At 43.3% G+C, this 19,353-nt stretch overlaps 1 protein-coding gene across 1 annotated transcript in view; it reads right to left on the minus strand.

The window, feature by feature from the left end:
• Positions 1–615: 615 nt before the first annotated feature.
• Positions 616–19,353, minus strand: part of LOC107105673 (sodium/hydrogen exchanger 8-like) — a gene marked incomplete at its 3' end in the record, with an annotated part of 44,848 nt that continues 26,110 nt past the window's right edge. Inside the window, exons 4-7 of the mRNA XM_015405670.1 lie at positions 11,934–11,992; positions 4,204–4,287; positions 769–870; positions 616–690 (exon numbers count right to left, since the gene is read on the minus strand). Of these exons, the coding sequence (XP_015261156.1) occupies positions 616–690; positions 769–870; positions 4,204–4,287; positions 11,934–11,992 (320 nt within the window). The remainder of the gene's footprint in view (positions 691–768; positions 871–4,203; positions 4,288–11,933; positions 11,993–19,353) is intronic.

Genomic DNA, 19,353 nt, shown 5'->3' on the forward strand with positions numbered 1-19,353 from the left:
ATCCATGTAGAAACAGCATGATGTAGCTTAAGAGCCTCAGCATTTCATAATATGACTCTGGTGAAGACTTAATCTCTGCTGGGGTTTAATTAATTACCTGGGAGTTCCCTAGTGTAAACTCTGCCTTTCTTCTCCTTGCATAGAGGTTTATTACAATTCTCTGTAGCTCAAAGTGTAACAGCTAGGCCTCTGCATCGTAAGAGAAGGAAATAGTTACTGTATTCCCTGTGCAGAAACAGATGACATACTGGCAACTGTGAGAAGCAGAACACTAAAGTGTAGCTCAAGATGCTGGGAATACCCAAAGAGTGTAAAGTTAGCTTCAATTCCTGAATGATGATTGAGGAAACTGAACGGCATCCTTGAGAATAGGGTTTAGCATATGGCCTCCATGTCCTTCAACGTGGCCCAGAGTCATGCAAACTTGACAAGACTCACTATAGCATGGAGTCATTTATAACAGCTGGTTCTAACGCTGATTTGTCCTACTTGCATCTTGAAAATAATCACAGAGAAAAATGATTACAGCCAAAAATGCAAGTCCCCAGGATAGCCTGACACAATGCTGACAGAGGTTCTTGAAGCTGGTTGGCCAACTGCATGTAAAAGACTTACCTCCATGTACACCAGCATGTACAACCATTCCAACACCACAAAGACTTGCTTCTTCCTGTGTTCTTCACTATACCCCTGCATGAATTTGGAAGAACAGAACCTGACCTTCAGTAGGAGTATAGTATTGTAGACAATATATACAGGAGCTCTCACCTGACCCAGGAAGTATATTCCTCCTCCAACAATGAAAGCTGAAATTGCTGTTCCAATCACAGAAAACAGAGTGATGGAGCCTATATTCTGAAAGAAGTTCCCCTGAAAATACAAAGGGGAAAAGCCCAGTTTAGACAGAACTTAATGTGATCTAGGTATCATCTGGACTCCTAGATCATGCAGAACCAGTTTTCAGCAGAAGGATAGCTTCTAAACACATAGAAGTAATAACAAAGTGCAATGAATTTGAGAACTGCAGAATACATTTTCCTACCAATGAGGAAACACATTTTTCAATATTCATTCCTCTATATACTTCATTTAGAGATATAAAGGCCCAGGGGGGAACAGACCAACTTGGAACTTGGAAATTTTGGGGAGCACTGGGGCAAAAAACCCTACAATTTTTTTTCTTTTTTTGGAATGAGTGACATTCTTTTTAAGACAAGGTTTACTTACTCTGAATATGTAGTATTAAGATTTTATATAAAGTATTCCATGGTGTCAGATAATAACTCCTGTGTATTCTGCAGCCACATAAAGTATATTTCAAGGACATATTTTTGCTCAAATATGACTAGTTTTATACACTATTAATATGCTATAAAAGTTTAGTATTTTCTATAACTAACTCAATAGCGTTTTAACGATCATCAGAGTTTTTATCCCAATAACACACTTTCTTTTCTTTACTACAAAATCTATGTTTCTTAGTCTCAATTTTTTTAATTTTTTCCTACTTCTCAGATGCCAAAAAACTGAGATATGTGTTAAGGTACCTGAGGTGCAACAATCTGCAGTTCCCTTTCTTGCTATACTAGACATTTGTGCAACTATGCTTATGGAAAACCAATGCATTTATATTTATACTTTGAATTTTTCATTAAAAATACAATTGTACTAAGTTATAAATTATTTATTTTATGCTGTTAAAGCAGTAAACATAAGTTTAGGCTCAATAAGGAAGTATTGCATATATTTCAATTTCCCCCCAAATTTCCATTCCCCCCCCCCCAAAAATAGGGGAGGGGGGAGAATGGCTTTTGTCCTTGACACCCCTCATCTCTGCCTCCCCTTCCCTTTCCTGCTTTCTTTCATAAGAACATATGAAACTGACCATTGATCAGTCTGGCATAGTACTCTCTATGCTGAACTAGAGGGAAGTTTTTGCTTAAGGACCTGCATAGGTGATGGCATCACACATTGGCGCATGGGTGTACCACCCTCCCTGTCTAACCCGGTAAAGACAAGACAAATCTCAGCATCTCCCCCTCTCAAATTAACACAATTAGCTGTTAAACATTTTTGTGGTGGTGGGGAACATCTGAACAGAAACCAAGAACTCTCTTTCCCACATTCCTATCCCTGTGGAAAGGCTCTCAGGCGGAGTCTGCAAGAGAAGTCTGTATTCCACTCCCCCCACCACATAAAAAACAACAACAGAGAACCACTGAGCACAGCAGATGCTGGACAGTCTTTTTGTGACACTCAGCCAGGCAGCCTAAACTCAGAACCCCTTTGTTCTGATCATTTAATTCTCCACTCTCACAATAACATGGGACCGATAGTCTGAAATAATTTGCACTGTGCATTTTGTTTTTCAGGTAACACGCTGTAACATTTTTCTCCCCCCGGAATGAGTTTGTCTCCTTCATTCCATATAGATTATTTTATTGTCATTAATTAAAAACAGATTAAACTAATCCAATTCCTGGTCTGCTTATGAAGAATCCAGTTCCTACTAAGCTCAGTATTAACTATTAACATTTGCTGTATGGTGAAACTGCAGGGTCTATCCAATATTAATCTTGGAATTAAAAGTTTAGATGGATTTAAGAAGAAGAGGAGATTGGATTTATACCCTGCCCTTCACTACCCAAAGGTGCCTCAGAGCGGCTTACAAACTCCTTTCCCTTCCCCTCCCCACAACAGACACCCTGTGAGGTAGGTAAGGTTGAGAGAGAGCTCTTGACAGAAACGGCTCTTTTTCAAGAACAGCTCTTATCAGAACAACGGCTTGCCCAAGGTCATCCAGCCAGGTGCAAGTGGAGGAGTGGGAAATCAAACCTGGTTCTCCCAGATTAGAGTCTGCGCACTTAACCACTACACCAAACTGGCTAAAAGTATACACACACGTCCTTTCCCGAGCTGTCTCAAGAAAATCCATCTTTTTTTTTAATGCCATTAGAAGTATTTTTATTACAGTACTACTACTTTGCATGTGACAGCTAAACTACACGTGATGTTGGTATTCCAAGACTGGAACTCCAGATGCTTAAATGGCTTTACCAGACAGTTTTGGGTAGGGAGAGAATGAGGCCATACAGATCGAAGTGGGGGACACTCTGACTGTAGTAGTTTGGTCCTGAGGTGAAGTTTTTTATTAGATTTGGAACTAGTAAATACCTTCAGTCTCTAGCTAAAGAAAGTGAGGTGTACACATTCTTAAACAACTTAGTGAGGGGATTAATTCCCCTTAACATGCGATTTACCTGATCTAAAATAGACTTTGTCTTCGTCAGATTCAGTTTCAGCCGGCTCAGTCTAAGCCATCCAGCCACAGCTTGTAATGCCCGGTCCAGAACTTCTGGTTCAGCTACTCTCAACATTTCATCCCTTCTGGGCCCTGATTAGTCCTCATCAGACCTTGTCTGTGGGTAGCCTGATCTTGCCGCTTTTATTATCATATCAGGAGCCAGCCACTTTATTATGAGATACATCAACAGCCTGGAGCCTACAAAGAATCACCCGGGGGGAGGGGGAGATAGAATATTTGGGAATCCCATCCCACCATCAAAATCTCCCCTTTCAGGGTTCTCTAGTCTCAGAAACTAAAACAGGCCAATCCCTCCACCCACTTTCCTCACACTCAGTTCTCAACATTTCATCCCTTCTGGAGTATTTTCAGTTAGGGTTAGGGTTTACCAGGCCTCTTTAATCCAAGCCCCAGGTCGGGCTAGTTTATGAAATCATTTGTTTCTTCCAGCAATAATTCCAGAATTGTTTAGAAAAACATTTTACCATATTGCCGTTTCAGTATCTGTAAAAGCATTCTAGATAGGTTTATTGTATTTCTTGTTAGTTTTTTCTAATGTTGTAATCGGATGGGGAAAGGAGATGAAAAAAGATCTGCTTCTCTGGATTCACTCTGTTTGCAGGAGCCCGGACCCAACACTATGAGACTTTTGGAAGGTGGACTCTATGGCATTATTTCCAGCTGAGGTCCCCCCCCCAAAAAAACCCTGTCCTCCTCAGACTCCACCCCCAAATCTCCAGGAATATCCCAACCCAAAACTGGCAACCCTACTTAAGAAGCTACCATGGGATGACAGAAAGCTGCCAAATCAGTTCCACAGTTTCACTCAATCTGCAGTAGTATAGGAGTCAGTTCACTCACTAGCACACATCCACCAAATAGGATTCACAGCATCTTACCTTATGTAATGAATACCCAGATTCAAATATAATCGGGGGAAGTAAAAGAAGAAAAAACATATTAGGACGAAACATTTCTTCTTCCTGAAAAATATAACAAAAAGATGAAGAAAGGATTAGGAAATGTGCGGTAAGAGAAATGATATCACATCACGAACAAAGCAAACAAAATCAAAAACAAGCACTTTAGAATGTCTACCTAACGGATATGTCAAACAAAAAAAAATCACTAGGAAATGAATTTTATATTAATCTGCCTCATTCCCCACCACAAATAAAGAGGATTTTAAGATAGCAAACATCCTTGGGATTGCTTTTTAAATTGCTTTTGTTGAGAAATGGACTAATTTATGGTTTTATATCTGCTTACACACGCAACACATGGACTGTGCACACATCTGTATACCATGGGCCAAAGGAAGCTGTTTGCATCACCTACTGTGAGAGCCTTCACATAGGGAACACTTGCCTGCATTTTGTGTTAATGTAGCTTGCACACATTCAGCTCAAAGGCTCATGGGAAGAAGAAGCACATGTTAGCCATTGTGAGCAGAGAAAACAACCAAGAAGGAGAAATTCCCCCATTGCTGAAGAGACGAGCTGTCACACAGAACATGGACCTGATCTGCATTTGAATTGCAGTTTCCTGTTGATGGTGCCCTGTATGCCTGGTAAAGCCAAGAGTCATCTGCACAACAAAGAGATGTCCTGAAGCCGAGACTTCACACCTGGCCAGATTGTATTCCATGAGATAGAGTGTAGAGTTTCAAATATCGTCCCACCCATAGAATACCTGCCCCTCTTCTACATACACCAATCAGGGAGGTCATGGGATGGACTTGTAAGTAGGTGGGATTGCAGTTTGGCAAGGTGCCACCCACCTGGAGATTCAACTATAAAACGCAAAGACCATGCTTTAGGTCCTGGGCTAGCCACATTCTACCACCAACGCAAAGACCATGCTTCAGGCTAGCCACCTCTCTTCTCATCAACTCCTTTATACTTTGAATTCCTTTCTTGCTATGCAACAATCCTTTCTGTCTATTATGGATCTCTTCGGACTGCAGCCAAGGAGATACACACACACACACACTTTACCAGCTGGTTCTGGAACAGTGTGATTTAGGTAAACTTCTAGACACTATCCTCTATCCCTTTATTTTTCATTGCAACAGACAAGACTTCTGGAAACAGGCAAGTATGAACCGATTTTCCTGCCTACCTCCTAAAGTAAAAGAAACTGCTTTCTATTTCTGTAATTCTAAAGGAATCTTGAGTGTATGCGAAAAGTGAGACTGATTATTATGTGTGTATGTGACGTTAATATCGTTCAGTAAAAAGATTATTTGTTTTGGAAAAACACCCGTGTGGTCTCCATTACTGGAACTCTGGGTTCAGACACGACCTTGGTATAGCTGGCCAGGACGCACGTTAAATTTAGTTAGCCTCTGCTGTAGATAAAGCAGTTGGCGTAACACTTTTCACCCAGTAGCTAAAAAACCCCAAAGCATTATGTGAATTGCCGCATTCAGATAAGCAGCACGGAATAATACTGTCTTCCCATTAAAAAAGCTTTCCACAATAGCAATAGTTAATAGTTTTCAGAATCAGAAATAAAATGATCAGGACATGGAATTGTAAGTTTAGATCCAGTAGCAGAAACTTCTGGTAGCTGATCTCCCTGTTTTCTCCCCCCTCCCTGCAAATCCTTTCAGACCCTGGGAAAGTTGATTCCCAGGTTTGCAAAAGCCATATGGAATAATAGCCGCAGAGGTCACTGGTCTGTAATGAGGAAGAAGTCTATGGAACCACCTTTTCTCCCTCTTCCGTCAACAAAGCTATTCCATCTGAGTCCCACAACCACAGGAATCAACTTTCCCAGGACCAGAAAGGACAGCAAGAAGATCCAAGATGCTTGCACAAGCGGATAGCTGGATCTAACCCACCTTCTAGATGCAGAACTGCAACTGGTTAAGTGTGGGGCTGCCCCCCTAAGGGCAGTTCTGGGGTCATAACAGAGGGAAAGTTTTAGCCTGCCTTTCTGACGGGGATAAGCAATTTGAATATTATTCTGCTGCTTCCCTTAATAAGCATCCCACCCTAAACAGTTCCAAATCCCTACAGAGTATGCCTGGACCTCTAGATCAAGAGAGAATATTCAACCACAAGAGCTACTTTTTCTGTAGAAGCAATTTCAGATTTTAACATAATTGCTAAGGTATTAAAAATTATTGGCAATAACGGGAATTGAACATAATGTGCTGCAGAAGCACCTGACTCATACAAATTGGCTTTCAAACAGTCCTTCACTAGACTTTCAAAACATAAAGACTTTCTTTTAATATTACATGCTGGTTTCAGCAAAATCATTTTGTCAATTTTTCATGCTTTTCTCTGTTTTACAATGAGAAGCGCAAAATCTGTGCTGGAAGTTACACAGGACTGCAGAAAAATTTCAGAGTGCTGACTTTCTTAAAGAAAACTGATATATTCAGTAATCTGTCAAGAGTCAGTTGCTGATTCATTATTTCAGTGGCAGACTAACCTTGTGAAATATGGATAACCAGTTTGGTGTAGTGGTTAAGTGCACGGACTCTAATCTGGGAGAAACGGGTTTGATTCCCCACTCCTCCACTTACACCTGGCTGGATGACCTTGGGCGAGCCATAGTTCTGATAAGGGCTGTTATTGAAAAAGAGCAGTTTCTGTCAAGAGCTCTCTCAGGGTGTCTGTTGTGGGGAGGTGAAGGGAAAGGAGTTTGTAAGCCGCTCTGAGACACCTTTGGGTTGTGAAGGGCGGGGTATAAATCCAATCCCTTCTCTTCTTCTTCTTCTCTCCAAAGAACTGGACCCACCTTGCAATCTGGAGAACCACCTTACAGTACTGATTCCTTAAGAAGGAACTCTAAGTAACTGGATGTTGCTATGCAACCTCTGTGGATAAGACCAAGCGCTAAACAATGGGTTATGGGGGCTCAGTGGCTGAAATCATCTGGCTATTGTTACTGTCAAGCACGGCTGACAGTAAGGGACCCCATGTTTAGTGGGAGGGGCACAGCTCAAGGAGACAATGGATGCCTACCACCTGCCTGATTCGTGCTGATGGGAACTCTTTTTTGACCTGGATGGCACAGTGACAGGGCAGGTCTGAGAGGCAATGACAGGCACAACAAACCACAGCCATCACCTCCTCCCTCACCACCAGCATCCTCAAATTTTGGCAACAAGCAGTGTTTATCAGCAAGAGCTGATGGCTCTGCAAAGCGTGTAATCCCTGGCAGATGCCCAGCAGCGGGGAGCACCAAGTGTGGATGGACAAAAGCTGTGAGAGAAGGGTTACTATGAAGACCCTGGGAGTCTGACTTTTTCTGGCTGCCATGTGGCAATGCGATCGTGCAGAATTGGAAACAGTGACTTGTGAGGAGGATGCTGAAGTGGATGGCAGGGGATAACTGAAGAGAAGAAGAAGAGATTGGATTTATACCCCGCCCTTCACTACCCAAAGGAGTCTCAGAGTGGGTTACAAACTCCTTTCCCTTCCCCTCCCCACAACAGACAACCTGTGAGGTAGGTGGGGCTGAGAGAGCTCTGACAGAAACTGCTCTTTTTCAAGAACAACTGTGCCGGAACTATGGCTTGCCCAAGGTCATCCAGCAGCGGAGGAGTGGGGAATCAAACCCGGTTCTCCCAGATTAGAGTCCGCGCACCTAACCACTACACCAAACTGAGAAGCTGCGTGCCATTGAATGTTCTTTGGCAACTGGTAAAGATTTGAGTGGCTTCTCCGTGTAAAAAACTAACTGCTGCCAGTTCAGAGCCGGGTGTCTTCCTCCTGACTGGACGAGATAGACAGTGGGTTGCAAATGAGACAGCCACACCAAGAGGCAGACTGGTTCACAGAGCATGCACAAAGGTAAGCAATCCTTTTGAACGTTTTTGCAGTTAATTTTGTTTCCATTTGCTGCTAGCCTTTAGAGAAGGGTGGGATATAGACTGAAATAACTACAATTTAAAAAGTGATGATGTACTGCAAAATCTGCTTTGGTCTGGGAAAGCCCAGAAGAACTTCATATGACTGTATAGGACAACGAAAAAGCAACGACTGGATATCTGCAACTGCCTTATACTGGATCAGATCATTGGTCTGTCAAGGTCAACAGTGTCTACTCTCACTGGCAGTAGCTCTCTAGAACCTCTGAGGCCTTTTACATCACCTACTTGATCCTTTTAACTGGAGATGCCGGCGACTGAACCTGTGACCTTCTGCATAAAAAGTGAGCGCTCTACCACTGAGCCTATACCCATTCATCCTCAAACCTTCTTAGCCTCAGGGCCCTTTGAATATCTGTGGAATGGCTTGAATAAGGCGTTTTATTTTTAAGTTAGGCTTCCTGTGAGGTAGACCAGATGTTAACTTTCTTTAATATTGGGAACACAATCGAATGCTGAGGAAAAAATCTAAGGTTTCTAGCATTTGTATTCTTCCATAACAAAAAAGGAACATCTACTGAAGTTATTCTCATCCCATTTCTCACGAAAAGGAAATGAGAATGAGTGGAAATCTCCCAACCTAGTGTCATTTTCCTGTTCTAAATATTTCTAGAGCTAGAAAGACACTGATTTATTCTTTACAGGTCTCCTGTGATGGAAACCTTGGATAACTAGAGTATATACAATTTCTTCAACTAAAAACAAAAATTTCTTCAAATACATTAGTAGCAGAAAACCAGCCAGGGAGGCAGTGGGGCCCTTGGATGGCCAAGGATTACTAAAGGAAGATAGGGAAATGGCAGAGAAGCTGAATGCATTTTTTGCCTCTATCTTCACTGTTGAAGGTGTTTGCCCACTCCAGAACCGCCGATTTCAGGAGGAGTATTGAAAGACCTGAGTCAGATTGAGGTGACAAGAGAGGAGGTTCTAAGACTGATGGACAAATTAAAAACGAACAAATCACCAGGCCCAGATGGCATACATCCAAGAGTTCTGAAAGAACTCAAGTGTGAACTTGTAGATCTCCTGATAAAAATATGCAAACTATCATTAAAGTCTCCCTCTATTCCTGACGACTGGAAGGTAGATAACGTAACCCCATCTTTTAAAAAGGGTTCCAGAGGAGATCCAGAAATTACAGGCCAGTCAGTCTAACATTGAAACTGGGTAAGTTAGTGGAATCCATTATTAAAGACAGAATTAGTATGCACATTGATAAACAAAAACTATTGAGGATTCTATAAGGATTCTATAAGGGAAGATCTTGTTTCACTAACCTTTTAGAGTTCTTTGAGGGGGTGAACAAACATGTGGATAAGGGTGATTCAATACATATTGTTTACCTAGACTTCTAGAAAGCTTTTGATAAAGTTCCTCATCAAAGACTCCTAAGTAAACTCAGTAGTCATGGGATAAGAGGACAAGTCCTCTTGTGGATTAAAACTTGGTTAATTAACAGGAAACAGAGAATGAGTATAAATGGACATTTTAAACAGTGGAAGGTGGTAAGCAGTGGAGTACCACAGGGCTCGGTACTGGGTCTGGTGCTTTTTAACTTGTTCATTAATAATTTGGAGTTGAGTAAGCAGTTAAGTGGCTAAGTTTGCGGATGACACTAAGTTGTTCAGGGCAGTGAAAACCAGGGAGAGTTGTGAGGCGCACCAGAGGGATCTGTTGAGAATGGGCAAGTGGGTGTCAGCGCGGCAAATGGGGTTCGATGTGGCCAAATGCAAAGTCCGAACCAACCAGAAGAGAGATCTTGGGAGCTGCGGTAGATAAATCACTGAAAATGACAACTCATTGTGTGATGGAAATAAAAAAGGCAAATGCTATGCTGGCAAAAATTAAATTATCATATGGCCCTGTGTGTGGAATAGCCAGCAGATTCTGAAGGACTGTTTGGCTGCTGAAGCTGTAGCTCTTTTTTTTTTGCACCACTAGGTGGTGAGCTATGCTTATTTTTAGACTGAGTGTGCTGTGACTTGCCCAACGTCCCCCAGCTGGCTTCAAGTGGGAAAGTGGGAAATCGAACCCAGTTCTCCGGATTAGAGTCCACCACTCTAAACCACTACTCCAAGCTGGCTCTCACTCTCACTATGCTGGGGATTATTAGGAAGGGAATTGAAAACAAATCAGCCAGTATCATAATGCCCCTGTATAAATCGATGGTGCAGTGTCATTTGGAATACTGTGTACAGGTTTGGTCACTGCACCTAAAAAAAAGATATTATAGCATTGGGAAAAGTGCAGAAAAGGGCAACTAAAATGATTAAGGGGGTGGAACACTATCTCTATGAAGAAAGGTTAAAGAGGTTAGGGATCTTTAGCCTGGAAAAGAGGTTAGGATTAAAGAGGTTAGGGCTCTTTAGCCTGGAGAAACAACTGACATGATAAAGGTTTACAAAATTATGCATGGGATAGAGAAGGTAGAGAAAGAAGTACTTTCCTCCCTTTCTCACAATACAAGAACTCATGGGTACTCAATGAAATTGTTGAGCAGAAGGTTTAGAACAGATAAAAGGAAGTACTTCTTCACCCAAAGAGTAATTAACATGTGAAATTCACTGCCACAAGCACAGATAGCTTCAAGACATGATTGGATAAACATATGCAGCAGAGGTCCATCAGTGGCTGTTAGTCACAAGGTACAGGTGGAACACTATGTCTGGGGCAGTGATGCTCTGTACTCTTGGTGCTTGGGGGGCAATAGTGGGAGGGGTTCTGGAGTTCTGGACCCACTGGTGGACCAGCAGATGGCACCTGGTCTTCGGCCAGTGTGACACAGAGTGTTGGACTGGATGGGCCACCGGCCTGATCCAGCATGGCTTCTCTTATGTTCTTATATTCTACTTTTAGAGGGGCCTCAGCTCAGCAGTCAGCTCAGCATACGAAAGCTTCAGGTTAAATCCTCAGCATCTCCAGTTACAATGGCTCTCTGGCAGAAGTAAGAACATTCAGTCTGAGACCTTGGAACACCACTACAAGTTAAAGCAGTATATGATAAGCCAGCATTGAGACGTTCATTTGTCTAATATTTCCAGAGTTCAGTTTCAAAACCTATGGGCTGCAGTCGTTTCCAGCTGGGGAATTCTAAGTTTGGCTGTTCCTAGAAAAGAAATAAAGGTGGAAGAGGACCCGGCTTCTTGGAAAGAAAAAGAAAAGCCCTGCTAAGTTAAGGACGTGGCCTTGTATAATCTTCTTTATTTCTCACTGGTAGAGGTTGCTTTCACAGCTACATTCCCAGAATGGCTAGAATGAACAGGGCCTCTCATCAAGCTATACTGTAACGCTAGGTGAAAATTAATTTTGCTTCCTCAGCTCCACATCTTGTGACACGTAAGGCAGGTAAAGCAAGATTGTTTTCCAGATGCAAAGGAAGGGGCCACAACTAGGAAAGTGAGTCATGCCTGCCACCCCGCTCCAAGCATTACAGTTCCAGTGTTTGTTGGGGAGGGCAGTATGTCCCCCACTTCAGGGTTTTCCAGATAATCTTGTATTTCTTAAACTCTGATTCCCCAAGGAGCTGCCCGCAGGGCTAACCAGACTTCGGTGGTACGATCGTGGAAAACTCTTCCTGTATCAGGGCAGGAAGCGCTAAGTCGGGGGAAGCAGAGTCAAATGCTAGCAAACCTCTTTTGCTTGATCAAATGCATAACAATGAAAGCAACCTCTTTTGCTTGATCAAATGCATAACAGACATGGCAAAAAAAATTGTGTGTGTGTGTGTGTGTGTCTCCGTACCTTCCAGTTGGCCAGCTTCTGGAATTCTATAATTTTTATAACTGCTCCCATGAGGATACCTAAAAGGGAAAGAGGTAAGGAGGGAGAGAAAGCACAATATCAAATCAGAATGCTTCACCTCAGTGAAATGTTCAAGTGCTCAGTTTGCTTTTTAGTGTGTTGTACTAAAACATTCACTCTAGGGCTGTCATGACCAGCTGATGTATTCCAATCTCCTGCATAAAACTCTGTCCTCCACACATCAGCCAGCTGCTCATCCTCCCCCCCACCACCACCATTATTAACCAATGACATTTAGGAACTACAATTATTCAGAATTTAATGACCGAAACCAAGACATGTCTGTTCTAGCGTGCGGATTACCCAGCACAGTTAAGGTGACCTGGAAAGAAGCAGAATCTCAACCAATGTTCCTTAACTCCCCTCGTCTTTCAGCTCTTGCAATGTCCCTCTCCATCTTTGACCTCTTGGCCCAATTTGCATCTCTTGATGCCCGTGGCTGATCTGCAGTGATGCCACATCAAGAGGACTAGAGGCAGAGATTACAGTTATCATTGGTTTAGCTACTCCCCCTGTGGCAAAAGAGCTGGGCGGGCAGGCTTTAAGTAGGCAGCTGACTGACTACTAAGGGCCATTTGGAAGAAGTTACGATTTCCATTCCAGGGTCATTATAATCTTCCGCTTAGTTTAAAGCAGATGAGGCAGCCGGGATAACACTGGGATGCTCTTTTCAGCCTGGGGAAACAGGACTGCCGTGATCTCAACTATACTTACTTTCGCTCCACCCCGCTCACTACACTTGCTCTCCCGTTCCTCCCCCTGCCTGTTTTCTCCCTTCACTGTCAAATTCTGATTGCAAACTCCTCCGAGAAAGGGGGCCTGCCTTTCCTCCGGCTTCATCCTGTGCTTCTCATCATTATTAGTTCTGAGAGGACAGCAGTGACTCTGCCTGACATCAAAGGGCCAACTCTAGAAAAATTAGGTTGGGAGTAGTGAAGATGTGCTGGAGACTATCATCATGAGGAGAGAAATGATGTCGATAGACATACTTTATCAGATGGAGATGTACAAACATTTCATCCGTCCTATAGGTTCTTAATATGCTGTGTCTGAAATCTAGGATGTGAAAAATATTGGAGGGGGGGGGAGTAAATTACTCATTCCTGTACCTTGGAATCACCTCTGGTGCTATTTATCTTAGCTTTAAAAAGCACAGAAGCAGGGGCAGCACATACAATCGTGAGACAACTGGGCTTGCCTTGCTTGGAAAAAGCAGTGGAGGGTTTTCCCAATGGCCTGTACCTGGTTTCTAAGGCATCTGCACCCTGCTCCACTATAGCCGCAGCTGCACGGACCCCAGCGCAACCCCATAGCCTCTCCCATGTTCTGCAGAGGAAAGGAAGGGCCAAGTCAGATCAGGAATGACGGAGGCCAGCCCGGGGCTGCATCCACCAAAAAGGGGGGAATGCATGATTTCCCAAGGAAGTCAGATTACTTTGCTCTCTTTTTTACCAACTGCCTCACATTCAAGCCCTTGCTGCTGAAGGGGCAGACAAAGAACTGGGGCCTGAATCTGGGAGAGCTGGATCCAAACCCACACCTGTGCCATACAGGTGTGTGGCTTGCCTCACTGCCTCAGTTCCCTATCCGTACAATGGGGATAGTCACAGTATATCAGTGAGTGGTGAGGGACGTAAAAAGGCTGACGGGGGTGGATATTGGCTTATACTCTCACCAGTGTTCTTTGCTGCAAATAACCAGAAACAGGTGCAGCAGAAGCAGTTTTTAATTCACAGAAGGATTCACATTACAGAGAGTGTCTTTGAGCCAGAAGCGTAACAGCCTGCTTGGCCTCCTCTCCACCTCATGGCATGCCTCTGCTTGCTCTGCCCACAGGTTGAGTCTGCCCTCTTCGATAGCCACGCCCCATCCTCCCAGAGGGGTGGGCTCCTCGTCCCACCCAGGATTCCTTGCCAGCCTTGGTCTGCCTGACTGCCTGGCTGCTTGTTAGCTTTCCCCTGCTCCAGAGCCTGGGTTAACCCTCTAGGTTCTTTGGCTAATAAAGGCTCCCATCCCACCAGTGAGTCTCCCTCTGGAGTTTAGTGGTTTCCCCATTCACCCCTTTCTCTCACCTTGCCCCCCCCCATAGTATCTCAAAGGATGACCCCAGGACAGAGCATAAAGCCCTTTGCAAATTAAAGGTGCTACATGGTTCACGATGTTTATTTCCACATATGTATTCTACATATCTTAGGACTCGGAGGCTATTCATTATTCCTAACACGAAGACTGGCGGTTTGAGGAATGAAAGAGTGGGCGCTGGAGGGCATTTTAAAGCAGGCAGATGGTTCCCAGATCTACCAAAGCGGTCAGAAGAAACAGCAACATCACATGGGCTGCTCCTAATGAATACATCATTAACACATGACATTTTGAAAAGCTGAAGCTCCCTTTCCATTTTATGCTCAAGTACTTCAAGGCAGTTGTATGAGAGGTCCTTTAGACAACAGAACTTTTTGTCTGAAGAACAGGAACTGGGGCCCATTGAAATCCTTGAAAAGGCGTTTTGGTAGCATTACAATCATGACAAAGGAAGCCAGGCACAAAAGGTAAACCACTCCAAACCACTCTTCTTTCTGTGTAGCAATGCCAGTCACACCTGGACAGGCCTGACCTGGCCGGCCCAGGCTAGGCTCATCTAGTCAGATCTCAGACACTAAGCAGGGTGAGCCCCAGTTTGTACATAATGAGAACTTAGTCATGTTGCTACACAGAAACAGGCATTGGCAAACCACTTCTGAACGTTTCTTGCCTTGAAAACACTCACAGCTTACCCACAGCTCACTCCAAACACTCACAGCTTATCCAAACACTCAGGCTCAGGTTTATCTACAGCTGGCAAACTATGGCTTCCAATTCCCCTCCAAACCAGAACAGCAAAGCACAGTTTGATCGCGGTTTGCAATGCTAGAGGAACGACAAACTACAACTAAAAGGACAGATAGATAGATAGATAGATAGATGATAGATAGATAGATAGATAGATAGATGACAGACAGACAGACAGACAGACAGACAGACAGACAATTATGCCTAGACATGATGTGCTACAAATATCTTGCTGAATGGTGACAAGAGGAGGGTGCGCAAAAGAAGGCAGGGGATCAGAATGCATGGAATAACCTGGAAAAGATAAAATGAATAAAGCTTCATATTGGAAACATAGGTGGTACAGCTAAATTGCTACAGGCTAGATTGAGCAACTGTGAGGATGGGAGGTGAATACATATTACACTTTGTGGCAACTGTAGGGAGATGGAAACGTCCTAATTGAGAAACAGATCTAGAATTCACTTTTTAAAAAATGGGTTTGATCTATGTCCAAAGAGCACCTAATGGGTTATGTGCGGCATGAACACGTCGTAACTAGGTGGATCGTTTGAACTCCCTGCAGTGACAACCTTCCTCTAATTGTTCATAATTAAGACCTCTGTTCTCCCTGCCCACCTTTCTTCAATCTCTTCTGCATTACGTATTCATCTGTCAAAGAATATATCTGAAATATTATGCTGTGGTCTCATAAACAAAAGAGCCGGTCTCCTGATACCAATTTCGTTTGTAGGTCTTCTAAGAAATTCTGAATCTAAGCAAGTCTAGGCTGGGCCCAACTCTTGATTGGGCAACCAGTTGGGAATCCCACATGTGCCCCTTCAAACATAACAATCCATTAAAAATAATGTTAAATATGATGAGGTGATAAGGAGACCAACAGCATTTTTTGTGTGCTGTGAATTACATAACTCTTCCACTACTTTGGCTAAAATAGGATTCTTCCTCATCACTTGTTTTGCAGCACTGACCTGGAAGCATCATTAGTTCAGGTACAAAATCTATTTAATCCTGACCTACCAAGATGATGACAAAATTGCAATCTTCCTTCACCCAGCAAAAATATTTATTCAAAGTAAACTGGATTATCTTGCAATGTTACCAAATAATCAACAGCACTAGGGAAGTGATTACAGAAGGACATAAAAAGAATTGACAGGGGGGAAACCCCGTTCTACAACAAAGCACATGAAGAAGAGGAAATGGGAATGAAATGGGGAATATCTGAATGTAAAACAGACCAAAGTCTGAGTCCAGTGGCACATTTAAAGCCAACAAGGTTTAATTTTAGGTATGAGCTTTCGCGTCCGTGCACACTTCTTCAGATGCATGCACACGAAAGTTTATACCCAGAATTTAACTTTGTTGGTCTTAAAGGTGCCACTTGACTCAAACTTTGGTCTATTGTTTTAGGCCAACACGGCTACCAACCTGAATGTAAAATAGGATGAACTAGCAACCTGTCTTTCAGGCACTAGCTAGGGAGCCCTTTCAGATCCTTGAATGACATCCCTCTTTTTCATCAGCCATTTAAATCTATTTTGTTAGTGGCCATTACTTTGGCTGGCAAGATCCAAGAGCCATCCACCCCATCTGCCAGCCATTCCAGTGGTATTTTTTGTTCAGATAAGGGCACACTTCATCTTAGCCCCATCCTTCTGCAAGTTTAGCACACAGCTTCACTGTTAGCTGTCTAGCTATGCTCAGATACTTCAGCAGTAATCAGGGATGCTGAGGCCTTTGCAAGCACCTGCAATCAACATTCAGACTTATCTTGCTCAAAATGCCTGCTTTTTAGGGTAAGGGGGTTTTTTTTTTGTCAAAATGAGCTTCTCTTTTGATCACCTCACTGTGAAACAAATGGTTTGTGTGCTACACATTCAAAAAATGCGGCAAACAAGCTGATGGGGAGATGTTGAAACAGTGAATGGGCAAAGCAGTATGAGAACCTCAATGAGCAACCAGCTGTTCTGCACAATGGAGGATATAGGCGAACTATCGGAATACAGTTTGTTGAACATTTGACTGTGATGATTGCAACTTTTGAGGGTTTGTGAATGAAACCAGTGACTGGCAGCGACTGGTGTGAGGGGAGAACTGCTTCCTGGACCAGCCAACCCTTTCTTCAAAGGACCTGCCTCCTAGCAGACAAAGAGAAGAGCAGCCAGTGTTCAGGCAACTGGGAAACAACAAGTAAAAAAGATGTTACGTGTTTGTTATATCCAATGTGGTTTCCTAAGAACACAATGTAGGAACAGCCCCGATTGTGAAAGAACTACTGTGTAATGAAACCTCACGGTCCCGTAAGAAGTAATCATGAGGAAGGAGGAACTGTTGTTGTTGTTTTCTTCCTTCCCATCAAGTAACGGCTTGAAACCAAGATCCTGTTGTCAGAACACGCTAAAGATTGCCACACTCTGATTTCCAAAATAAAAACCTCCTATAAGGTCTTTGCCAACTCTGTAACACATTGGGTTGTCAAAAAAAAAAGGTACAATTGGTGAAAACTTGTCTTCTTAGTGATGAAACCTTGCTGGAAAGGTACACAAATAAGACTTTAGATGAAAGATAACAGTAGTGAGATGCTCGCATTCCAGAAAGACATGAGCCAGGCTTCTGATTTAGAATTAGGTCCAGGGTGCTTCCTTCTCTATTTTTCTCCAGACAGAACATTAAAGAGGGTAAATCTTGTTAAATTACTTTGGCTGGCCACAATTCTGTAATTACTACAATCAGATCCACCATAAGATTGAATGTGTTATTAAACATACTTATGGACTTCTACAAAGGGACTCTGTAATAACTGATTATAAGCATATGAGATGTAGGGGACTCTGTAATGGAGGCAGAATAATAACTGATTATAAGCATATGAGATGTAGAGAAAAACGCAAAGGGTATTCAAATGGAGTCCAACTACATTGGGTTAGATGCAGCTTGTTTTTTCACTCCATTTCGCTCTGTTTTGTTCCTTGCTTCAGTACTGAACCCGCATGGCCTTTGTCCATGCAGGTCCCACAACCCCAGTATAGTCCTTTTTTGGTGGTCAGAGAAGACCCCTTGTTCATTTGCACCAGCAGAAAAGCTGGTTGGGGTCCCACCAGTACAAGTCAAAGTCAGAGTCTACTAGACCAGACCTCAAGGATCATTTAATCCAGAAGCCTATGTATAGCAGTGGCCTGCTGGGTACTTCTGGCAACCCCACCAGCAACACATAAAGAGAGTCGACATGGCCTAGTGGGTGGATTGCCAGACTAAGATCCTGGGAGACCCAGGTTCAAATCCCCATTTGTATTATGAAAGCTCACTGGGTGACTGTGGGCCTGTCACAAACTCTCAGCCTGATCTACCTCACAGGGTGGTTGTTAGGAGAAAATGGAGGAAAGGAGAATGATGTTTTAAGCTGCTCTGAATCCCAATTGGGGAGAAAAGCAGGACAAAAATAAAGGCAACAGCCCTCCCCCACCTTGTCCCCCCGCAACTGCTATGCAGAAACAGACTGTCTCATATCCTGGTGCTTCTGTTTAGACATCCTGGCTAATAGCTATTAATAGAGTACCTTCATTATTATTTAAATAAATAAGAAAAAAATAAAAGAGAGACACATTCTTTGCCTTGGGAAGAGGAGTGGTTACTCAGAAATCCGTGAAGTAGCACCGCCCTACCAAGTCAACAAGAAAGCCAGATCATGCCCTGACCTGGATAGCCCAGGCAAGCTCGATCTCATCAGACCTCAGAAGCTAAGCAGGCAAGTATTTGGATGGGAGACCTCCAAAGAATACCAGGGCTGGGAGGCAGAGGCAGGCTATCAAGCCACTTCTCTGAACATCCTCCATGCCCCAGTAGGAGTTGCCAGAGGTCACCATGACTTCCAGGCACAGGCACACACACACACACACACACACAAATGAAAAAAGAAAAAGAAGCCAGATCATATTCTTGATCTTTTCAGAATTATTAGCGACTGTGTGTGAGTTTGATCTGGAGTTGCAACAACACTCTCTAACCTCAAGCCACCAAAAGTGCCCTCACAATGCTACAGTGAAGATGCTCCAGAGTTACTAACAGCTGCAAGATTTCAGACTACGAGGACAACACTCTCAGGGCAGGACCGGCAGCAAGCCACCACGAGGAAGCTGCTCTATATCTATTCCAGGTACAGATAGCCTCCGGGGAAATACATAGCTGTGGCACCCAAGATTGAATTGAGTTCGTAAGGTACTGCCAGACTCAGCCTCGTAATAATGACAGTTGCAGGCATTGATGAATCCACTTGGAAGAATGCTTAAGTCTAAAGCTTTAATGGCATCTTAAAACCTTTCCCTCCCATTAACAGATCAATCTGACAGCAAATGGTATTCTAAAAGCAGGATATTCTAATAACTGTCATGACCTGCTCCAAAGCAAACAGTGGCTAAATAAAGGCCGCAAAGATGTGCTGGCTTTCTGCTTTTTTGTGCCAAACGTGACAGAAAAGAAAATTTGCCCTTCCAAGTTGGGTTAGACTGTTCAGTGGTTAGAGTGACAGGTG

Source organism: Gekko japonicus, unplaced genomic scaffold (assembly GCF_001447785.1).
Source record: "Gekko japonicus isolate JY-2015 unplaced genomic scaffold, Gekko_japonicus_V1.1 scaffold5412, whole genome shotgun sequence".
Taxonomy (NCBI): domain Eukaryota; kingdom Metazoa; phylum Chordata; class Lepidosauria; order Squamata; family Gekkonidae; genus Gekko; species Gekko japonicus.